The sequence below is a fragment of the Cryptomeria japonica genome, chromosome 6 (assembly GCF_030272615.1).
Source record: "Cryptomeria japonica chromosome 6, Sugi_1.0, whole genome shotgun sequence".
Classification (NCBI taxonomy): domain Eukaryota; kingdom Viridiplantae; phylum Streptophyta; class Pinopsida; order Cupressales; family Cupressaceae; genus Cryptomeria; species Cryptomeria japonica.
Window position 1 is genome coordinate 300,583,126 of NC_081410.1, and position 20,729 is coordinate 300,603,854.

Consider the following 20,729-nt stretch of genomic DNA (forward strand, 5'->3'; position numbering starts at 1 on the left):
TATTATTGGAATCAATGAACACTGAGAGGGGGGGTGAATCAATGTTTTATAATTTGCAAACTTATCAAGTTGATTCTTAAATCACCGGATGCATAAGAAAGTAATCAAAGTGCAAGAACATAAAGTAAACAACCACACAACTATAACACCAAGATTTTTACGTGGAAACCTGGAAAGGGAAAAACCATGATGGGATTGAGTACCAACAATATTATTATACTATGGCTAGTAGTAGAACAATATTACAAAAGGGGAATGCATTTGCATTCGGGGTCACTGCCTAGAGCTCACTTCTCAATTATAAAAGTGCTACAACCCAGAGGAAGGCTCACTACCTTTCAAACTATTACAAAATGATTACAATGATAAATGAAGTAAAATGTAGCATCTAACTATGTCAAAATACAGTTCTAGTTAGGCTCACATTGTCTTCTGCAACTGATTTGATATTCTACATTGTTCTTCTGCTCTGTCACATATCGAGCAACAAAATCTTCACCAAACTTACAAATTCTCTCACACAGACTTTATTTGCTAATCACACACCAAAAGGATCAACCAAGTCAATCTTATACATCCGCACCATAAAAAAGAATCAAAAAACCATGTCGGATTCCAAAAACCGCATAACACACAACATGAAATGTGTTCCACCAAGTCAACTCAATCTGATCACAAATCCAAATGCGAACTGAAACAAGATGATAAAATGCTTCCCATAAGTCGGCCCAATCATCTCAAACACGAAATTGATCACCGAAATCATCCTAACAAATCCGCAACACACATTACTCCAAAATAGCTCTGCCCTAACTGAATTACTGGATACGGGAGCTCTAAACTGCACACAATTCAACACCAGATATCAGGATCACGAGATAATCTGTCTAGAACCTCGAATCAACTGCCTTGATCACTGCAACCAAAAATAAATCACCAAAATCAAAATGTGCACCATAATCTCACGCTCTACCGGTTACTGAGTTCCACTTTCCAGACTTATGCCTTATGAAGAAAATGACTTTCGGTAAACCAATTCTTTATACACCTGATGTTATCTATGAATTGAGTTGACATCAATGACAACCCCTAAACAACTATCATGCACCAATCTTCACCGAAACAGTGTCTCTTGCCAACACCTATAGTGTGTGAAGTACTTAGTGTATATAATGGGGATGATAATGAAAGTATTATAGGTGCCAAGGAGTTGTAGGGTATGGTTACATATTTGGTTTTGAAATTTTATCATTATGGTTACAAATTTAGGGAAGAAAGTGCATGAAAATTGAAGAGATAATAGAATGAAAAGAGATGCAAGTAGGAGAAGAATGGAAATAAAACTAAGAAATACTCATGGAGCTGGGTTGCAAGCACTCAATGTCCTAAAATGGCTTTCAAGATATTGCTTCAAGCTTCCAAAGAAAATCCAACTATAAGAAAATATATAGAAAGATGTAAAGATTATGAAAGGGCGTCAAATGATATCTGAATTAGAGCAAACAATAATTGATTAAGGGTTACATTTGTTGTAACTAGGTGGCACATATGAGAGCAATTTAGAAATGCCAACCAATTCACCGTTTCTAATATTCCTATTCAATTTAGATTTTGGAGACACAACTACAAATGCATTAGTGTGGACTGTGGTTCGACAAAACATGGGAAGGTGATTAGGAATGAAAATTGGGTAATTTGGCATCTAAATACTTTGATAAAGTTGAAGGAAATGACTACAAATAAAATCTAAAAATGCTAAGAATGGAATTTAAAATAAGTGAAATATATAGAGTAGAATTTACAAAGTTGAGGACTTTGAACTCTACAAATTCTTCTCCGACCACAATTGCATCAACAAATATTTGCATAGTAGATCCAACCAATTTATAAGAAAAATGGACATAATGCCCAAACACTAGAGAGAGGACTTGTTTACCACAACAAATGCAAATAAATACAAATAAAAGTTTTAACAAGACTTGAGGCAAACAATCTACATATCATTGTACATTATGCTTTTTTACAATACATAAACATGCCACTTTATCTAGACCTCTGTCTAATACTATCAACAAGTCCCTAGATCATAATAAAATTGTGAATAAAATTATCAAATCCACTAACAAATGCTTATCATTTTCTAAGTGCATGAAAGAGATGTTCATATAAAATTGAAAAGGATATCTTTAAAAATGTTCTATAAGAAATACCATTGCAATGACATAGTACACAAAACCTAGTAAGATAATTTAAATGTATCAAAAAATAACAAAAGCTTCAACTTTCTATGTGACTAAAGATTTGCAGCCACATAGTATGGTTAGTGTCAACTTCAATATCATTGTATATTCTAGTTTCTCATATTTATTAAGAAAATAGTGTTGGCATGTTGTCATTGATGTCATTGACGTAGTTCCGTCCAACATACATAGTTTTGGTTTGGTCCGGTTGTTTGCTCCGACATATGTTTTTGGTTTGGTTTTTGCTCCGTTAAATATGCAATATGTATACTTTTTTAGTATTTATCTCACACAATTTTGTGATCCAACAAGGCATCTTAGGTTCAATCCCATCGGGAAATGTTGAAGGCATGTCAAGGTAGTTTTTGGATCCATTCCTATCTGAATATGAAGGAGGCGTATTTTACAAGGTGTTTTGACTCAAGATTGTAGCCGACATCCTATGAAGCAATTTTGCAGTTGCGTGTGGGTATATCAGTCTCATCACCTCTCTGGTTGAGCTGACTTATCAAAGTTGTTTGGTGCAGATATATACTCATTAGTTTTGCAAGATATGTGCAACGTTGTTTTTCATAAGCAACTAATGTGTACGTAGTGTATATGCGAAAGTTTTGTGACTGCAAATGCGAATGTATTTTAGACAATATATGTATAGTAAAAGTAAGACAATTGTGTACTTCAATGGAACTGTGCCTCATGCATGTGACATATGCAATTCTAGTAGTTCAATTTTTGTATTCTGGCTATAAGCCTATTCTCCGAGCAATGAGCCCCCACCGACAATGTGCCACCTTTGTACTGTCTAAATTGGTAACATATTACACTCGACTTCAGAGTTTCATCCTCTTGATGGTTATTCCCATAATGGGTTTTCCACGTATAAATCCAGTGTTATGTGTTGTGTTGTTTTTTCTTTACTGTATTAAAATTATGTTATGTGATTGGTTAGTTAGAAGTTTTAATAAGTTCAAGGGAATACGGATTCACCCCTCCTCTATTAGTATTCCAGATATTCAACAATTGGTATGAGAGCCAAGTCCTTTGGAAGATTTTAACCACTCAAAGGAGATCCAGAAGGTTGAACTTATGGATTTAAGTAAAGATCCTAGAAATGCTATTGAGGATCTTGAGGCTTTAAAAAGTGAAAGCAAAGATTTGAAAGAAAATGTTGAGCTAGCCAATGAATGCATTGAGAAGCTAAGAGAACAAATTTGGAAGTTTAAAATAAGGCATAAAGAAGTTAGTGAAGAACTCAAGCAAGGGAATAACACTATCACATATCTAAAAACCAAAAGTGAAGATAATGAGAAGACCAAGGAATACTTAAACAAAATGGTGAAATACAAATCAAAGGAGTCCAAAAAGCTAAAACAAGAAATGATAACTCTAAAGGTAAATCTAGAGAAAGCAAAGAAACAAGAAAGCAAACCTAGTTCCAGTATATCTGATAAGAAGATGGCTGAAAAGATGACTTCGAAAAATAAAAAGGGTGCAATATTGGAATCGAACGAATTCTCTTTATCGAACATGAATCACAAAGAGGATCCATTTTTGACAAAGGCAGTAGAGCCCAACAAATACACCAAGGAGGATAAAGGTAAGTCATCGGTCGAGCGATAGGTAAGTAAAGGAAATACTCTCTTTAATGGCTCTTGTTATAAATGCAATAAAATAGGTCATCAGGCAATAGAATGTAAGATTGGTATGAATCAAAATTCTAACTTCTTCTCTAGTAGATGTTATGTATGTAATAAATATGGCCACAAAGGTAATCAATGTAGGAACTTAGTTATAAATCAAAATAGACATAATCACTTTGAGGGTCGATGTTATGCATGCAAGATTTTTGGATATAAAGCTAACCAATGTAGGTCAAGACTAGGTCCAGTAAATGTTAGATGTTATAACTACAATAGATCCGGACACATGGCAAGGCAATGTGGGAGGAATGAGGTTAAAGCTCCAAATAAACCCGTGAAGAGAATCAATATAGAAGACATAAAGGTTGAGATGAAGAAGATCTCGAAGAAGAAACTGTGGATGCACCCAGGTCCGGTGCAAGTACTTCATCTGGTAACTCAAGATCATGCGGCTTTGGCCCAGTGGGAGCAATCAAAGAAATATCTTTTGCCCTACCAAAGAAAGTAAGGTTGCAGTGACAAAAGTGTGTTAAGTTATAACTCATCATGGAAATCCAACATATCATTGTGAAAATTGAGGTAGTTGATGACACGCATAAGCATTTAATGTGAGCTAGTAGATGGAAGGTTAAAAGGGGATTTTTGACAAATTTTTATCTCACCAAAAGTCGAAGAGCATTGTAAGTGTCAAAGGCGAACAAGGCAATTACGGTTTCTTGGCAAATCTGTCTGAGTTGCAATCTGTTGAATCTACTTCCATGGCTACTCTCGTAGTTGTTGACATCGCGGCTAAGTCTCGTCTGGTATTTGAGAAAACTCCTTACAAGGTGATGAAAATTGATCCAGTAGGCACATTTTCCAATATACCTATTGGAGTTGTGTTGGCTGAAGGTATCCGGGCATACATTCATGTGAAGACGTTCATTCTTGTAGACAAACGAGATGATGGGAAACAACCTTGAGCTAAAACTTGAATTCAAAACCAATCATATCACTAAGGAAGTAATGAGGGTTATTACTTGTTTGAGTGATTTCGGGGCCATTCCAATTCCGAAATTGGCAAAGAACAAGGATGTAGTGGACCTAACAGGGGTGATCGTTGATGGGTGTTCCCTATCCATCACTTCTTTTAAAAACAAGGTTGTAAAGTATCTATCAATGATGATAGGAAACAAACTCTACTTTACCAACTAGGACAATTTCATTTCTGTCACAACGGTAAACACGACTTATGAGATAGTTGAGTTAACCAGGGACTTTGATCTCTATGAAATTTTGAGACAACAATTTCTGAACAACTTTGTGCAATGCAGAAAGAAGAAACATCCTTTCAAGTATGGAACCCTAGCATTGTGTATTTTGTTCTATTTTCTGCAAGAAATTCTTGGTCAAGGTAGAGTGTTTTGGTTACGAGACAAACCGGTAGGTCATTGGATTGCAGAGCGGCTGAGGAGATTTCCTAACGATGTGGCAAAGGAAAATGAGTTTACCTCCTATTTCTCTCTCTTTCAACTCGACATGCAGAGGAGACAAAGGATTCCCAAGGAAATTGTTGAGAAATACAAAGAAGATATTACCTTCATGTTCACAACCGACAAACGCTTCATGGAGGCCGTTGTCCCAAGGAAAAATTGGATTCCACCATTCGGTTATGAGGTTACTAAAGATGTGTTAGAAGGTACAGCTCAAGTGTTACTAAAGAGCCTTGCGGATGAAACACAAGAAAGGTTTGGAATGACAACTGAAGTCTCTGAAGATTCACATGGAACATACAAAGAAGACCCACGAAACGAGTGTGAAGAAAATCATTCAGGAATCAATGGAAAAAGAAAATGTAACTGAAGAGGAGATTACAGAGTATAGGCGCTATGCAAGACTAGTTGGTTCGTCTAGAATCTCTGCCAAAGAAAATTTGAAGGTCCTCCCTCCATTCGGTCCCTTCTGTGTAGGGGAAAAAGTGAGACTAAGTATGGAGACCCTATTCCCACTCTCATACACATTCATGGAATATGAAAGAGCCTAGGAAGGTAACGCACATCGGCTACTTCTTATGAGAAAGAGAGAGCCACAAATTACCTCTTAGGTTTTCTATTCCTTTGTTGTAAATGAGAGAGAGGAATGATGCAAAATGCAATCTAACCTAGAAAGCAAGTAAGCAAACAAACCCTAATCTGAGAATGCAGATCAAAGAACAACTGATACACTGCTACAAAGTACAAAACAGAAGGTCAAATCAAAGGTATACCTGAACCTGAAATCTAAGCAGAAATGTCCAGGACCAAGGTGCCACGCCACTGTCCTGATTCTATAATTCTGGAGTTGAAACTAACAGGAAGGATTCTGGAGTCTACAAAGTGCTTCTCTGCCAAGTCATGCTGACAGAGGGCAGGACCATGGTGCCACGCCACTATCCTGGGGAAGACCAGGGCGCCACGCCCTTGTCCTTGGGGCTTTTATCAAGATCTGCAACCCAAAACTGTCCCTGTGTGCTCTTCTGGTCTCGAAACTTCTAGCAACACTCGGCTCCGAACCTGTACCTGAAGCTGAAAAAGAGGGTTTGGGGTGGCTATATAGGGTTTTGCCTTAGTCTAACCCCCGTGTTGGTGATTTCCACAAATAACCAATAATGTACTGAAAATGTGTGTGCAAGATCCTCAGAATGAGAGTAAACAACCTAGAGCAATCCTAAAGAGTAAACCCTAATTGCTTATAATTTACAAAGTAAATGCTCTAAATCCATAATGCAAAGTGATATAAAGCATGAATGTGAATCAAAATGAAGCTTATGCAAAGATATGAAAATAACATTAAACCATACCCAACCCCAAGGGAGAGGTACAAGCCAATCGTCAATCAGTGATCTCCTATTGTTCTTCTACATCTTCCAAAGCTCCCAATTGATAAAATGATGCTTGATGAATGTTTGATGGATGAATGTTGAATGTTGTTGAAAACTTTAAAGATCTACTCGTTTGCTACAAAGAAGGCTCTAATGCTCCAAAAACCTGCTCTTAGATTCTCAACAGAAGAAGACCCCTTCAAATGAAGAAAAATAGCTCTTAAGTACGAAACCCTAGATCTTAATTTCATGTTTAGGCTGACCTAGGATTTGAATTTTCCACTGATATTTTGGTGTTGAGCATTATTATATCATAGGATTGTGCTCTCGAAATTTCGGGAAAAAAGTCGCGGACCATGTGCATTCCTGCCACGGTCTGACCAACTTTTCACCACATTTTTGGGGCTGTTAGATATGATGATATTAGAGCACATCCCAAAGTTACAACTAATTTCAAGATGTTTTGATATGCAAAATCAGGCCTAAATGGTCAAAATAAGACATAATTAGGGTTTATGATTAAAGGATTCATTGGAGGAATAAGATGAAAAAGGGGTACACTTAGGGTAAAGGGCCCAACTTTATGATATGTAAAGTGATGAGACATGACCTTAGATTTAATTTAATTAATTAATTAAATGCTTAACGAGCAATTATAAATGCAATATGCAAGACACACTAAGGTGGGTGCTAACCTAAGTGTGAAATTGTACCACCCTAGCAAGGGTGTACAATTTATGACACTACATTTATCCCCCACTTTAGCGGTCATATGACACTACGTGCATATGCAAGCTAAAGTACAGAAAAGTAAACATCATTTGAAAAAGGATATATCCATAAGTTGTCGAACGAAGCCCCCAGCGGTATCTGCAGTACACAGTTAAGAACCACACCCTACAAAACCACATGTTAGATCACAAAATCACCTAATGCTTACTAAGGAAGGTGATGAAATTCGTGGGTAGCTATATGCCCCCCCTTGTTTCGACTTGCTTATTAGTGAGGTGAAATAGGTATCATGTTTTCCACAGCAAATTGTGATAAAGATTTTCACGAAGCAAGTTTGCAACAAGGCTTTATTACTTATCCAAGCACATTATGGAACTACTACAGAGCGAGAGGGCGAACTCACGATTCCAACACCATTAGCAGTGCGAGAATTAGAGCTTCCTAGCTCAAGATATGGTAGATTGAAGAAAAAGTGCAGAAATTAGAGTTTTAACTTAAAAACATAAAGTCAAAAAGTGCATAACACATAAATATGAAAGTGACACCTTCATTTGTCACTTTCTAACTTTTTGGCACTATTCACTGCAGAGGAGCCCACATAAAAGCCACCATGCCTCGATGCCGACCTGAGCGGCCTACGAGGATGGAGATCCTGCGCCAATCCGTACTCGCCGACTGACAGCTCGATGAGGTGAGTTGACCATCTGTTCACTCCATTTGACTTTTTCATGATTTCATAGTTTTTAGAAGTGATGATCTCATCGCCTAGTCCGGGCCCAGGCCCTCCCTTTGGACACCTAGGGGTCCTAGGGCGCCATGGTCCTAGTAGGGTGGCCTGGTCCACTCAGGGTGCCCTGGTCCCTGTTTGGGGCAACCGACGGCAACACAGGATCAGGCGATGAATGCTAGAACTAATAGAAAGATTGCATTGATTAGATGATGATAGATGATTGATTGATTACTGAAGATAGATTGCTTTGCATTTTGCAGACACTACCGCACATCTACAAGCATACCGTCGGTCTCACCTTTCGGAGCCTTCGAGAGTAGATCCTGAGACTGACAACGAGAGAGAGGGATTTGCTACATGTAGTGGGCTTGTGGGATGCGATGACCATGTCGGCCATCCAATTCCATTGTGCGATGTTGATGGCACTGATGGAGAGGTGGGTTGCAGACACCTCGACATTCTCGCTACCTGTGGGGGAGATGTCGGTCACCCTTGAGGATGTATACCGCATTTTGCACCTTCCCATTAGAGGAGAGACCGTGAGATATCAATCCGATTGGACAGAGGAGGATTATAGGAGAGAGCAGGTATATGTTGTGGGAAGAGTGATATGCAGCAAGACGAGGGGTCGCATCATGGTCAGCTGGCTCTTACACCCTACTAGCGAGGTTCCATTAGTGAGGCGACTCATGATTGCGACCCTTGCATTAGTTGTGTGCCCTAATGGGCGCGTCACACATATGCATGGAGGACACATCTGCGCCATACGAGCTGTGGAGAGACACAAGAGAGTATACTCTTGGGGTCAGAGCATGGTTGTGCATCTCTATCATGACCTTGGGGAGTATGTGTTCGGGCAAGGATGCAGCCTGATGACATGCATGCTACTACAGGTGTGGATGTTTGAGCATATTACCTGCAATTGGCCTAGTGGAGCACCCATAGAGCTAGTCCTAGACCAACCTAGGGTATATGCTTATCCTCTTACCCGCGAGTGGCGATTCGACAATCTCCTGTATTGGAGGTTGAGCTTAGATAGACTTACAATGGGTGGGGTCATATGGAGACCCTACCTTAGGATGTACATGTGGGCAGGGATACGCATCCAGAGGAACCATGTATTAGAGGGGCGGTACAGCCGCATAATCGTTCCCTTCTACTTCGACCGAGTTCAGCGGCAGTTCGAGTTCGAGTAGTGTGTTCCTACTGACGTGCATGTGTACATCCGACACTCACGCATGATGTCAAGGCTAGGAGCCATTCCTAGGCCTACCAGTGATGAGATCGACATCATAGATTCAGATGGGTCAGATCAAGACATAGCGAAAGATTATAGAGATGATTCAGGCGTGCATCAATGGTACATCACATGGTGGGGGAGGACATACCCTGGAGCCATTTTCCCAGTAGACTACCCTAGAGGGAACCCCAGACCATGGAGATAGTCAGGCGACGGAAAGGGATTCGATACATCCGAGGAGGGTTCAGATGATCAGGCTACAGCACAGAGGAGCAAGAGACAGGTGAAGATGGAGACAACCCTGATACCGAAGAGGGAGAACAGGATGGAGATGAGGAGGAGGACGGAGAGGAGGAGGATGAGGAGGACGACGACGAGGAGGAAGATGAGGATGATGATGATGAGGACGAGGAGGACAAGGAGGATGATGACGAGGACGAGGACGAGGACGAGGACGAGGACAAGGACGAGGACGAGGACGAGGACAAGGAGGATGATGAGGAGGAGGAGGAGGAGGAGGATGAGTCAGATGCAGTTCCTCATCACTCCGGGGAGGATTCCATAGCCCTAGATCCACCGAGTCTCCCACTGCAGGCAGAGAGGAACCCCATAAGGGGTCCTGATCATGGTCCCCATCGGCCCACACCTACTGTACAGAGACAGTACGAGCACAGAGAGACTAACGGGTCCCAATTTCAGGCAGTTGTCGTCCAGGATCCCTACTAGCGAGAGGGAGATCCAGGTAAAGTGTCATGTTATTGATTAACATATGTATCTTACCTACTTTAGATTTGACGATATAGAATGTTACTGATAAAAAAATTCTCTCTATCTTACAGCTATCATCCAAGAGTGGTGTTCTATGATTCAGAATAAAGTGACAAACCTTATTGTGACTGCACACGTTCCTAGTTCCTCATAGATAGCGCACAGATCCCAAAGGAATGCAGGACGACATGAGGACCTTTTCTCCCCTATTCGGACGGAGGTGTAGGTCCTATGAGAGAGATTACGACAGACAGAGCGTGACCTAGCAGCGTCACAGACAGAGGCAGCCACATACCGAGGGATCATGATGGAGAGAGATCGCAGGAGCTCCTCGCGAAGTCACTCGCGGTCCGTATCACGATACACCCCCATGGGGCCACTCTCATAGCCAAATCAGGAGGGGGCATCTAGCCACCATCCTCCAGCTACTAGTCCTATGAGATGATCTTGATGTATTTGATGTATATATGATGACACACATGATTATGTTATTTTAATCCTTGAACAATATATGCATTGCTTAGATTAGAAGTAACATATTAAGTAATGAGCATGTATATCTAATTTTAATTTCCATGTGATTGATTTCTCAATGCTTCATGATTAAATTGATACATGTGTGATTTAATTAAATAACAAAGTATTTAATCAAATGCTACTTTGATGATGTAAAAGAAGCATATATTAAACATGAGAAATACAAAACTAATATGATTTAATTAATCTCTAATTAAACACAACATGATATAATTACACTTAACACATAAGAAATTGTATAACATGCTAGCACATGTGAAATGTAAATCCATTACAATTTACATATAAAGAATCCAAGACAAACAATAAAGTAATGAAACATGCTTGTCAAGAATGAAGCAATGTAGACCAAACAATATAACATTATTCCATCTTACATACTTGAATGAAGACAGGCTAACATATTAGCCAATTTTGAAGAAAGAAAAAGACATAGAAAGAGAACAGAAAGCAGATTAGAAAGAAAGAGAGGAAAAGAAAAATAGAACTAGGTGTAGTATCTACGAAGGTGCATAGCATTTATGGGTTCTTTGAGAGGCGTACCTTTCATATCTGCTATCCTGTAAGCACCTGATTCATAGACCTCCACAACAATGTATGGTCCAAGCCAATTAGGACTGAATTTTCCCTTTTCCTCAACTAAGGCATTCACATTGCGTTGATTCTCATAAAGGACTAAATCCCCTACCGAGAAGGAACATTGAATAACCTTATCATTGTAGCTTCTTTGCAAAGTTCTATGATAAACTTGAATATGCTCGAGGGCATGTATACGTCGTTCATCGAGCATCTCAAGTTGTTCAAGTCTTGCTCTCTATAGGAATCATCATCTACTATACTCCTAAGAGAGACTCTCAAAGAAGGAATCTCTAACTCCAAAGGCATAAGTGCATCAGCACCATAAACAAGATTATAAGGAGTACAACTCGTAGCAACACATACACTCGTGCGATAAGCCCACAGAGCGTAGGTTAATTGGGTATGCCATTCCTTACCATGCTTGTTTACAGTCTTTCAAAGAATTTGTTCAATTATCTTGTTAGAAGACTCAACTTGACCATTTGATTGAGGGTAATAAAGTGTAGAAAGTCTATCTTGAATATGATATTTCTCGAGAAACTTCTTCACATCCTTATTTTTGAATGGTGTTCCATTATCTGAAACTAGGGCGGAAGGTATCCCAAATCAAGAAATAAAGTTTTCCAAAATAAATTGACAAATTACTTCAGCGGTAGTGGATCGAAGAGGAACAACTTCCACCCATTTCGTAAAGTAATCAGTGGCATTTATGATGAAAGTGTGTCCTTGAGATGAAGGAGGAGATATTTTACCAACAAGATCCAAACCCCATGTAGAAAAGGGCCAAGACGCTACCTGTGATCAAAGCTCTTGGACAAGAGCATGGATCAAATTACTATGTTGCTGACACTGACAACATCTTTTAACAAACGCAAAGGAATCATTTTCCATGGTTTGCCAATAATATCCCATTCAAAGCAATCTCTGAACTAAAGACCTACCCCCAAAATGCCCCCCACAAGCACCTGAATGTGCCTCTTCAAGAGCAATAGGGATTTCAGCCTTGTTTAAGCATTGAAGAAGAAGACCATTATAACCCCTCCTATAAAGAACATTAGAAAGGATAATGTATCTAGTAGCCAATTTGCGAATCCTGGCCCTAGTATTCTTATTTGCAGAATCACAAAAGGTACCATCACTCAAATATCTCACGATATGTGAGTACCATTCGTCAGAATCTATAATGCAACAATATGCCACATCACTAGGATTATCAGCAATAGCCGGGGTAGTGAGGTTATGAATAGTGAATTTAAGATCTACCACAAGATCCTCTAGAGACGTAAGAGAGGCAACACGTCATCGCGTCAGCATGTCGATTATATTTTCGAGGAACAGGCTCCATGGTATAAGAATCGAATTTTTGCAACAAGGATAAAGCTAGATCTTTATATTGTGATAATTTGTCTTTCTTAGCTTCATAAACTCTTGTCACTTGTCTTGTGATTAATTGAGAATCTCCATAAATATGTAGATGTTTCACAATCAACGCCAAGGCTGCTTTAATTCCAGCTATAAGAGCTTCATATTCAGCAATATTGTTGGTACATAAGAAATTGAGATGATATGATAAAGGAATAGGCTTCTTTTTAGGAGAGATTAAAACCACCCCTGCCCCTGATCATGTACGACACTTAGAGGCATCAAAGTACAGTTCCCAAGTCTCATCAACCTCAATGGAAAGAATGTTTTCGTTGGGAAAAGACTCTGGATTAGGTAGGGAGAATGGTAAAGGAGCAGCAACTAAGTGATTAGTCAACGCTTGACACCCTTTATTGCCTTTTGTGAAACAAACTTAAGGTCAAACTCGATCAACATCATAACCCACTTAGCTAAGCGTCTGGAAAGATTAGTTTTGGAGAAAAGATGTTTGAGAGGATCAAATTTAATGATAACATGGATCTCAGCATTCAAGAGATAATGCCTCAACTTTTGAGTTGAAAAAACTAAAGCAAGGCATTATCTTTCTATCGCAGAATATCGGACTTCGTAATCGAGTAGAGTGCAGCTTATGTAATAAATCGAGCATTCTCTACCATCCTTATCACATTGTGCCAATAAGGCCGCAAGAGCTTGAGGGGAAGTAACAGTGTATAGAAGAAAAGGCTTAGTAGGATCAGCAGGTTGAAGAATGGGAGGATTGGCCAAATAGGTCTTTAAGTCTTCAAATGCTTGGCGGCAATCCTCATTCCATTGGAAAGTGATATTCTTTTTAAGCAATTGTGTTAAGGGAAAGGTATGATCCGCAAGTTGAGAGACGAACCTATGAATAGCTTGGTGGATCTTTCCTTTCAAACTTTTTAGTTGGGAGACATTCTTAGGACGTGGTATGTTAACAATAGCATCTATCTTCTTCATATCCACCTCAACGCCATGATGTGAAACTATGAATCCTAATAGTTTTCCATTATCCACACCAAAAACACATTTTTGGGGATTCAAACGCATGTTATACTTGCGAATTCTCTCAAAGATTTGACTAAGGATCTTAACATGATCTGTACGAAGAACAAATTTGGCTAAGATGTCATCAACGTAATCTTCTAAAGTCTTATGCATATAATCATGGAAGATGAGAGTCATAGCACGCTAATAGATTGTGCCTACGTTTTTCAATCCAAAAGGCATCACAATCCAACAAAACGTACCCCAAGGAGTAGTGAAAGCAGTTTTATATTGATCTTGGGGATTGATGAAGATTTGATTATTTCCTGAGAAACCATCCATTAAGGATAGTAAAGCATGCCCTACTACCAAATCCACTATCATATCGATATTCGGGAGAGGAAAGTCATCGTTTAAAGAGGGCTTGTTTAGATCTCGAAAATCCGTACACATCCTAATCTTGTTTTCAGCTTTAGCCACAGCCACAATGTTTGAAATCCATGGAGAATAATCGATAGGATGAATGAATCCAGCATCCAACAATTTTTCAATCTCAGCTTTAACAAGTAATGCCACCTTAGGGTGAATCTCTCAAATCTTTTGCTTCATAGGTTTAGCATCAGGAATTAGGACAATGTTATGAGTGACAATCTTAGGATCTACGCCAGGCATGTCAGAATATATCCAAGCAAAGATCTCAGGGAATTCATGTAACAACTCAGCATATTGTGTTTTCTCTTCTTTGTCAAGACATTTCCATATCTTAATGATTTTATCTTCAACACAAGGATCCATCTTGATATCGATGGTGTCGTTTATTAGGAGATTGATTTGTTGAGAAGCATCTTTTAATTGAGGAAATTCTTTAATTATATCATCGTTATTTCTTTCTTTCCCAAAGTAAGCTTTTGCATTTAGACAATAGGGAAACCTACGATTATGATGATAATGAGGAAGGTTGTCATAAGCTCCCAAGAATTCAACTAAGGAATCATCAGTAGAAAAAACAACCAAAGCAAAGACACAAGAAGGGTCACAGTCAATATATTCTGGACATTTTAGTGAGAGAGAAGCAAAAATGACATTAACACTAATAGATGGTCTCTTAGAGGTTTTAATACGCTTGAAAGGACCATAACCAAGCCCAAATGTCATATCACGAAAGTTGTTTTCCAAGGGAACTTTAATCCCTTGTTCTTGAGCACCACATCCATTTCCATTATATCCACACCCAGCCAAGATGTGAAAACCATGACCATAAAGGCTAGTCATTTCCGAAGAAGGAGGATTTTCAAAAAGTGAAGGGTCAAAATCCTCTAGACCAAAAACTAAGGCAGATGAACTGAGAAGCCGCCACAAAGTTATTACTCAATGGCCTAGACAAAGCAGATTGCTTTTTAGGTTCTTCTTCTTCTTTCTTCTTTTCGACCTTAGGTTCTCTAGGGGGAATCTTGTATTCCCCTACAAAAGTAGGATTGAAATCAAGGGATCCCCAATCATCTTCTGCAAGAATATTTTCAGGAGAGAAAGTGTTCTCAATCGTAGAGTCAGGCTAAGAAGACTCTTCCTCAAGAACCTTAGGTCCACTTGAGGAAGTCTTGGGAATCGATTCAGATATAAGAGACAGGTTTGATGAACTAGTCACACTAATCGGAGTAGAAGCTTTAGAGGAATTGTCTAAGATAGTTGGGGAACAATTGATTGAAGAGGATTTAGAACTTGATTTTTGTAGACAAGCCTGAAATCTTGTGTCACCTAACAAGGTGTATGTTGTATTGTTGTAAATGAACTTGATTTTCCTATGCAATGTAAAAGGAACAGCTTGCATGTTATGAATCCAAGGTCTCCCTAACAACAAGTTGTATGTCAACTCTCCAGACATGACATGGATAGGTGTGGGTAAAGTAACAGGACCTACCTTAACAAGCAAGGTGATGATACCTAATGAAGATTTAGCAACATTATCGAAGCCATGGATGGTGAGAGAATCAGGATTAATAAGAGATGTATCAATACTGATCTTATGCAACAAGTTAATGCTACAAACATTAAGGCCAGAACCATTGTCCACCAATGTTCCTCTTATCGCACTATCATTTATGATAACCCCAATCATTAAGGGATCATATTGTTGTTGAACTTCACTAGAGGGTAGCTCATCTTATGTAAACACAATCTGAGCCTTAGGTGATGTAATAGAGTGAATCAAGGAAACCATATTATTTGATGTCACTGTGGGTGGGACATTCAATGTTTTCAAGGCATCTTGTAGCATTCCATGATGAGTCGAGGAAGTTTCAAGCAAATCCCAAAGGGATATCTTGGCAAGAGTAGCTTTAAGTTGTTTGACAAGATCATATTCCTTACCAAGGGTTTGTGAAATACGAGGTGCTTGAGGAAGAATGAGTTGAGGATCAGGTAGAGGAGTTGGAACAACCGAAGGAAGGTTAGGTTGCCTATTATTTCTTGTGTTATAGGTATGAGCAACTGCATTATAACTCTCCTTAGTTAGTTGTCTAACATAGCTATAAGAACTCCTAGTGGGATTCCTTCCTTGAACTATAATGATAGGCTTGTTTGGAGTGCTAAAGGAATCATGACTATATCCACCTTGAACCGTAAAAAGAGGTTGATTAGGAAGAGGTGAAGTTGGAGAAGGACAAGCACCTTGGACAACAAAAAGAGGTTTGTTGTCTTCATTCACATTGATCATATTGATTAACCTTTTAGATGCATTATTCTTGTTTGAAAGTTTAGGTAAAGACATAACGTCATCAACGACATCATCCAATAAAGCACGGTCATAGTGATTGAAAGGATTATCTTTGGACTCAAAAGGAGACATAACATCATAGAGGGAATAATGGGAATCAACTATGTTGCTAGATCTAGTGGAGGAGTTGATAGGAATGTACCCATGATAGGGATCATTCGACTTATCTTTCTCATCACCACGAAATGGCATAGTAACAAGGTTGATTAATTTTTGGCAAAATCAGGATTTAGAAGGCTTAGGGTTCAAAAACTCATCTAGAGCATTATCTAATTCATCCCTACTAAACTTGCAATCAACAAAATTGCATACATCATCAAAAGCATGAACTTCTTGCAAATAGAAATCTGACATTTTGAAATGAAAATTGCATGAAATTTAAACACACAATGCAAGGAAAATAAAAGAAACCTATCTCTCTTTTTTTATGTTTTGAAAGCAAATGAAATAAACTAGATCTAGATCTAACAATGCAATGCAATGCAAATGAAATTCAATTCGCGTCGAGTTCACCAAGATGTGTAGGGGAAAAAGTGAGACTAAATATGGAAACCCTAATCCCACTCTCATACACACCCATGGAATATGAAAGAGCCTAGGGAGGTAATACACATCGGCTACTTCTTATGAGAAAGAGAGAGTCGTGGATTACCTCTTCGGTTTTCTATTCCTTTGTTGTAAATGACAGAGAGGAATAAAGCAAAATGCAATCTAACCTAGAAAGCAAGTAAGCAAACAAACCCTAATCTGAAAATGCAAATAAAAGAACAACTGATACACTGCTGCAAAGTACAGATCAGAAGACCAAATCAGATGTGTACCTATACCTGAAATCTGAGCAAAAATGTCTGGGACCAAGGTGCCACGCCACTAACCTGATTCTACAATTCTGGAGCTGAAACTGACATGAAGGATTCAGGAGTCTGCAAAGTGTTGCTCTGCCAAGTCCCGTTGACAAAGGGCAGGACCATGGCACCACACCACTGTCTTGGGCAGGACCAGGGTGCCACACCTCTGTCCTCAGGGCTTTTGCCAAGATCTGCAACCTAGAATTGTCATTGTGTGCTCTTCCGGTCTCGAAACTTCCAGCGACGCTCAGATCCGAACTTGTACCTGAAGCTGAAAAAGAGGGTTTGGGGTGGCTATATAGGGTTTTGCCTTAGTCAAACCCCCGTGTTGGTGATTTCCACCTCCACGAATAACTAATAATGTACTGAAAATGAGTCTGCAAGAACCTTGTGTGTGTGCAAGATCCTAAGAATGAAAGTAAACAACCTAGAGCAACCCTAAAGAGTAAACCCTAATTGCTTATAATTGACAAAGTAAATGCTCTAAATCCATAATGCAAAGTGATCTAAAGCATGAATGTGAATCAAAATGAAGCTTATGCAAAGATATGAAAACAACATTAAACCATATCCAACCCCAAGGGAGAAGTACAAGCCAATCGTTAGTCCATGATCTCCTATTGTTGTTCTACATCTTCCAAAGCCCCCAATTGATAAAATGATGCTTGATGAATGTTTGATGGATGAATGTTGAATGTTGTTGAAGACTTCAAAGATCTACTCTTTCGCTACAAACAAGGCTCTAATGCTCCAAAACCCTGCTCTTAGATTCTCAGTTGAAGAAGACCCCTTCAAATGAAGAAAGAGAGCTCTTGAGTATGAAACCCTAGATCTTAATTTCATGTTTAAGCCGACCTAGGATTTGAATTTCCCGTTGATATTTTGGGGTTAAGCATTATTATATCATAGGATTGTGCTCTCGAAATTTTGGGAAAAAAGTCGCTGACCATATGCATTCCCACCACAGTCCAGCCAACTTTTCATCAAATTTTTGGGGTCGTTGGATATGATGATATTAGAGCGCATCCCAAAGTTATAGCTGATTTCTAGATGTTTTGATATGCGAAATTGGTCCTAAACGCTCAAAATAAGACATAATTAAGGTTTATGATTAAATGATTCATTGGAGGAATAAGATGGAAAAGGGGCACACTTAGGGTAAAGGGGCCAACTTTATGATATGTAAAGTGATGAGACATGACCTTATATTTAATTAAATTAATTAATTAAATGCTTAAAGGGGAATTATAAATGCAAGATGCAAGACACACTAAGGCAGGTGCTAACCTAAGTGTGAAATTGTACCACCCTAGCAAGGGTGTACAATTTATGACACTACACCTCCAAAGAAAAGAACTGGAAAGATGTAAACATGAAAACCATAGAACTTGAATATGAGGAAGAAGAACAAGAGAATACTGGATACACGTCTAGAAGTCCAAAGTCAAGAAAAATCCAAGAGAACCCTTGACGTGGATAGCCTGACCCAGTCAATTGCACATGGAGAAATCCTAAAAAAGGTAGGTGATCTATACAATGAGGCTAGCAACGAAGATAAAGATAGCATAGTAAAAGCTTTTATACTGTATTGTGTTAAGTTAGATGCAATTGCAGTAGAATTTAAAAAGGATATACCAGATGAATTGTGGAAAGAATTAATTAGAATTAGACAAGCTGCAAGAGAAGAAGAACAAGTCATTAAGGATCATGCTTTTGATTTTATTGGTTCCACTCTTTCGGAAGAAAATAATGCAAGTCTTATAGAATCCTATAAGACATAATTAAGGAAAAATAAAAGTTTGTGTAGTCTCATGCTAGGAGACCCTAATGCTAAAGAAAAACTTAAGGAAGAAACCATTCAAAAGATAACGACTATAGCCAAAAACTATTGAATGTTACCAACAAATGATTCTGGCACGCTTACTGGTGAGTCTAAGGATGTGATTACTGGCCCTATAGATAATGTGCCTATCAATAGTGATGTAGTGAGTGTACCTGAAACTTATGTTGATCCTTCGGTAAACACCGATTCCATAAAAGGTAAAGAAATAGATATCTCAGGTGATAAATGTCAAGATGATCAGGGGCCAGTGGTACAAGAGAAAAGAGATTCTAAATCAAAGGCTACAACAGAGGAGAGGACAGAGAATCGGGACAATGTATGGAGAAAAGAAGTGATTGCGTCTGTGATTGAGATTTGTACCAGTTTCAATACAACCGATGACTCCTGAAAGAATTTGTTTGCTTCGCCTTTGAACATCCAACCCATAACCTCTTCTAAGTTGATAGTTGACTTTACTAAGGTTGATCCGATACAAAAATTTCAGATTGGATAAGCTTTTCTATCCTCTGCCAGACAAGAATTTATAGGTGAGTCACAAAAGAAAGATAAAATTGTTGAAGAATTACTTATTACACTTCATGCCTCTATGCCTAAATGTGAGTTAGATCTAGTTGCCCCCAGTGCTAATAAATGTAAAGTGTTGATAAGTTCTTTGAAAAAACATTCAGAAAAATTGAAAGAAAAATCCAAGAAAGACAGATAGGAAGAAAAAGAGAAACTATTACTTGAACTCGAAAGAAAATGTGAGATTGCACATCAATAGCTCTCAAAACTCATCTCTCATGGTCAGTCATGTTTGTCAAAGGGGAATGCACTTTTCTCATACAGTCTTCAGTGGCTAGACGCCACCAAAAGAATTAAAGATGAAATCAACATCATTGAAGACAAAATAAAGCAAGTCTATGCCAATTACCAATTAACTCAGGATCTATCTGGTTCTGGTAGATTGGCTATAGAGGAACTGCATAAGAAATATTTTGAGCTGCAATAGCAAAGAGACAATATCATTCTTCCTCTAGGTCAATTGAGAGGCATGCGCAATGAAGGCATATCTGTTATGAACCTTGCTCTTTCCAAAGCTCAACAGTTCATGTATTCAGACCTCAATTCAGTGCAAGAAGCAGAGCAAGTGCATGCGTCCTTGCTGGTGCAGATTGAGTTCCTAACAGAAGCCATTTCACATTGCGACAAGCATAAAGTTTCATGGACAACACACTTTCAAAAGATCAAGCAGTTCTCTAGTTAACCTGGTCTTTCTCCCTTAGAAGAAGTTAAGTTTATGAACTTTCTCATCTAGTTTTACCCTTTGTCATTGTTGTCAAAGGGAGAGCAGTGCTATGTAATGTTATGCTATACTTTCAGACAGTTCTTCTGACTTTCAATTTAGAGCTTTTAATTTTTATATGCAAACTTGTACTCTATTTTCCTATGTTGCCATCAATGACAAAGGGGGAGATTGTTGGCCTGTTGTCATTGATGTCATTGATGTCATTGATGTAGTCTAGTTCGACACACAGTTTTGGTTTGGTCCAGTTGTTTGCTTCAACATATGTTTTTGGTCTGGTTATTGCTCCG

The 20,729-nt window shown here is 38.7% G+C and overlaps 1 protein-coding gene across 4 annotated transcripts in view; it reads right to left on the minus strand.

The window, feature by feature from the left end:
• Positions 1-211: 211 nt before the first annotated feature.
• LOC131031531 (protein COFACTOR ASSEMBLY OF COMPLEX C SUBUNIT B CCB4, chloroplastic) overlaps positions 212-20,729 on the minus strand; it is a 163,208-nt gene continuing 142,690 nt past the window's right edge. For 2 of the 4 annotated variants that reach the window (XM_057962671.2, XM_057962676.2), the window contains one exon: positions 219-841. In XM_057962671.2, the coding sequence (XP_057818654.1) occupies positions 659-841 (183 nt within the window). In that variant the 3' untranslated portion in view covers positions 219-658. Of the gene's footprint in view, positions 842-897; positions 917-20,729 lie in introns of those variants that run through there. The other 2 variants (XM_057962682.2, XM_057962688.2) reach the window with 2 other exon arrangements.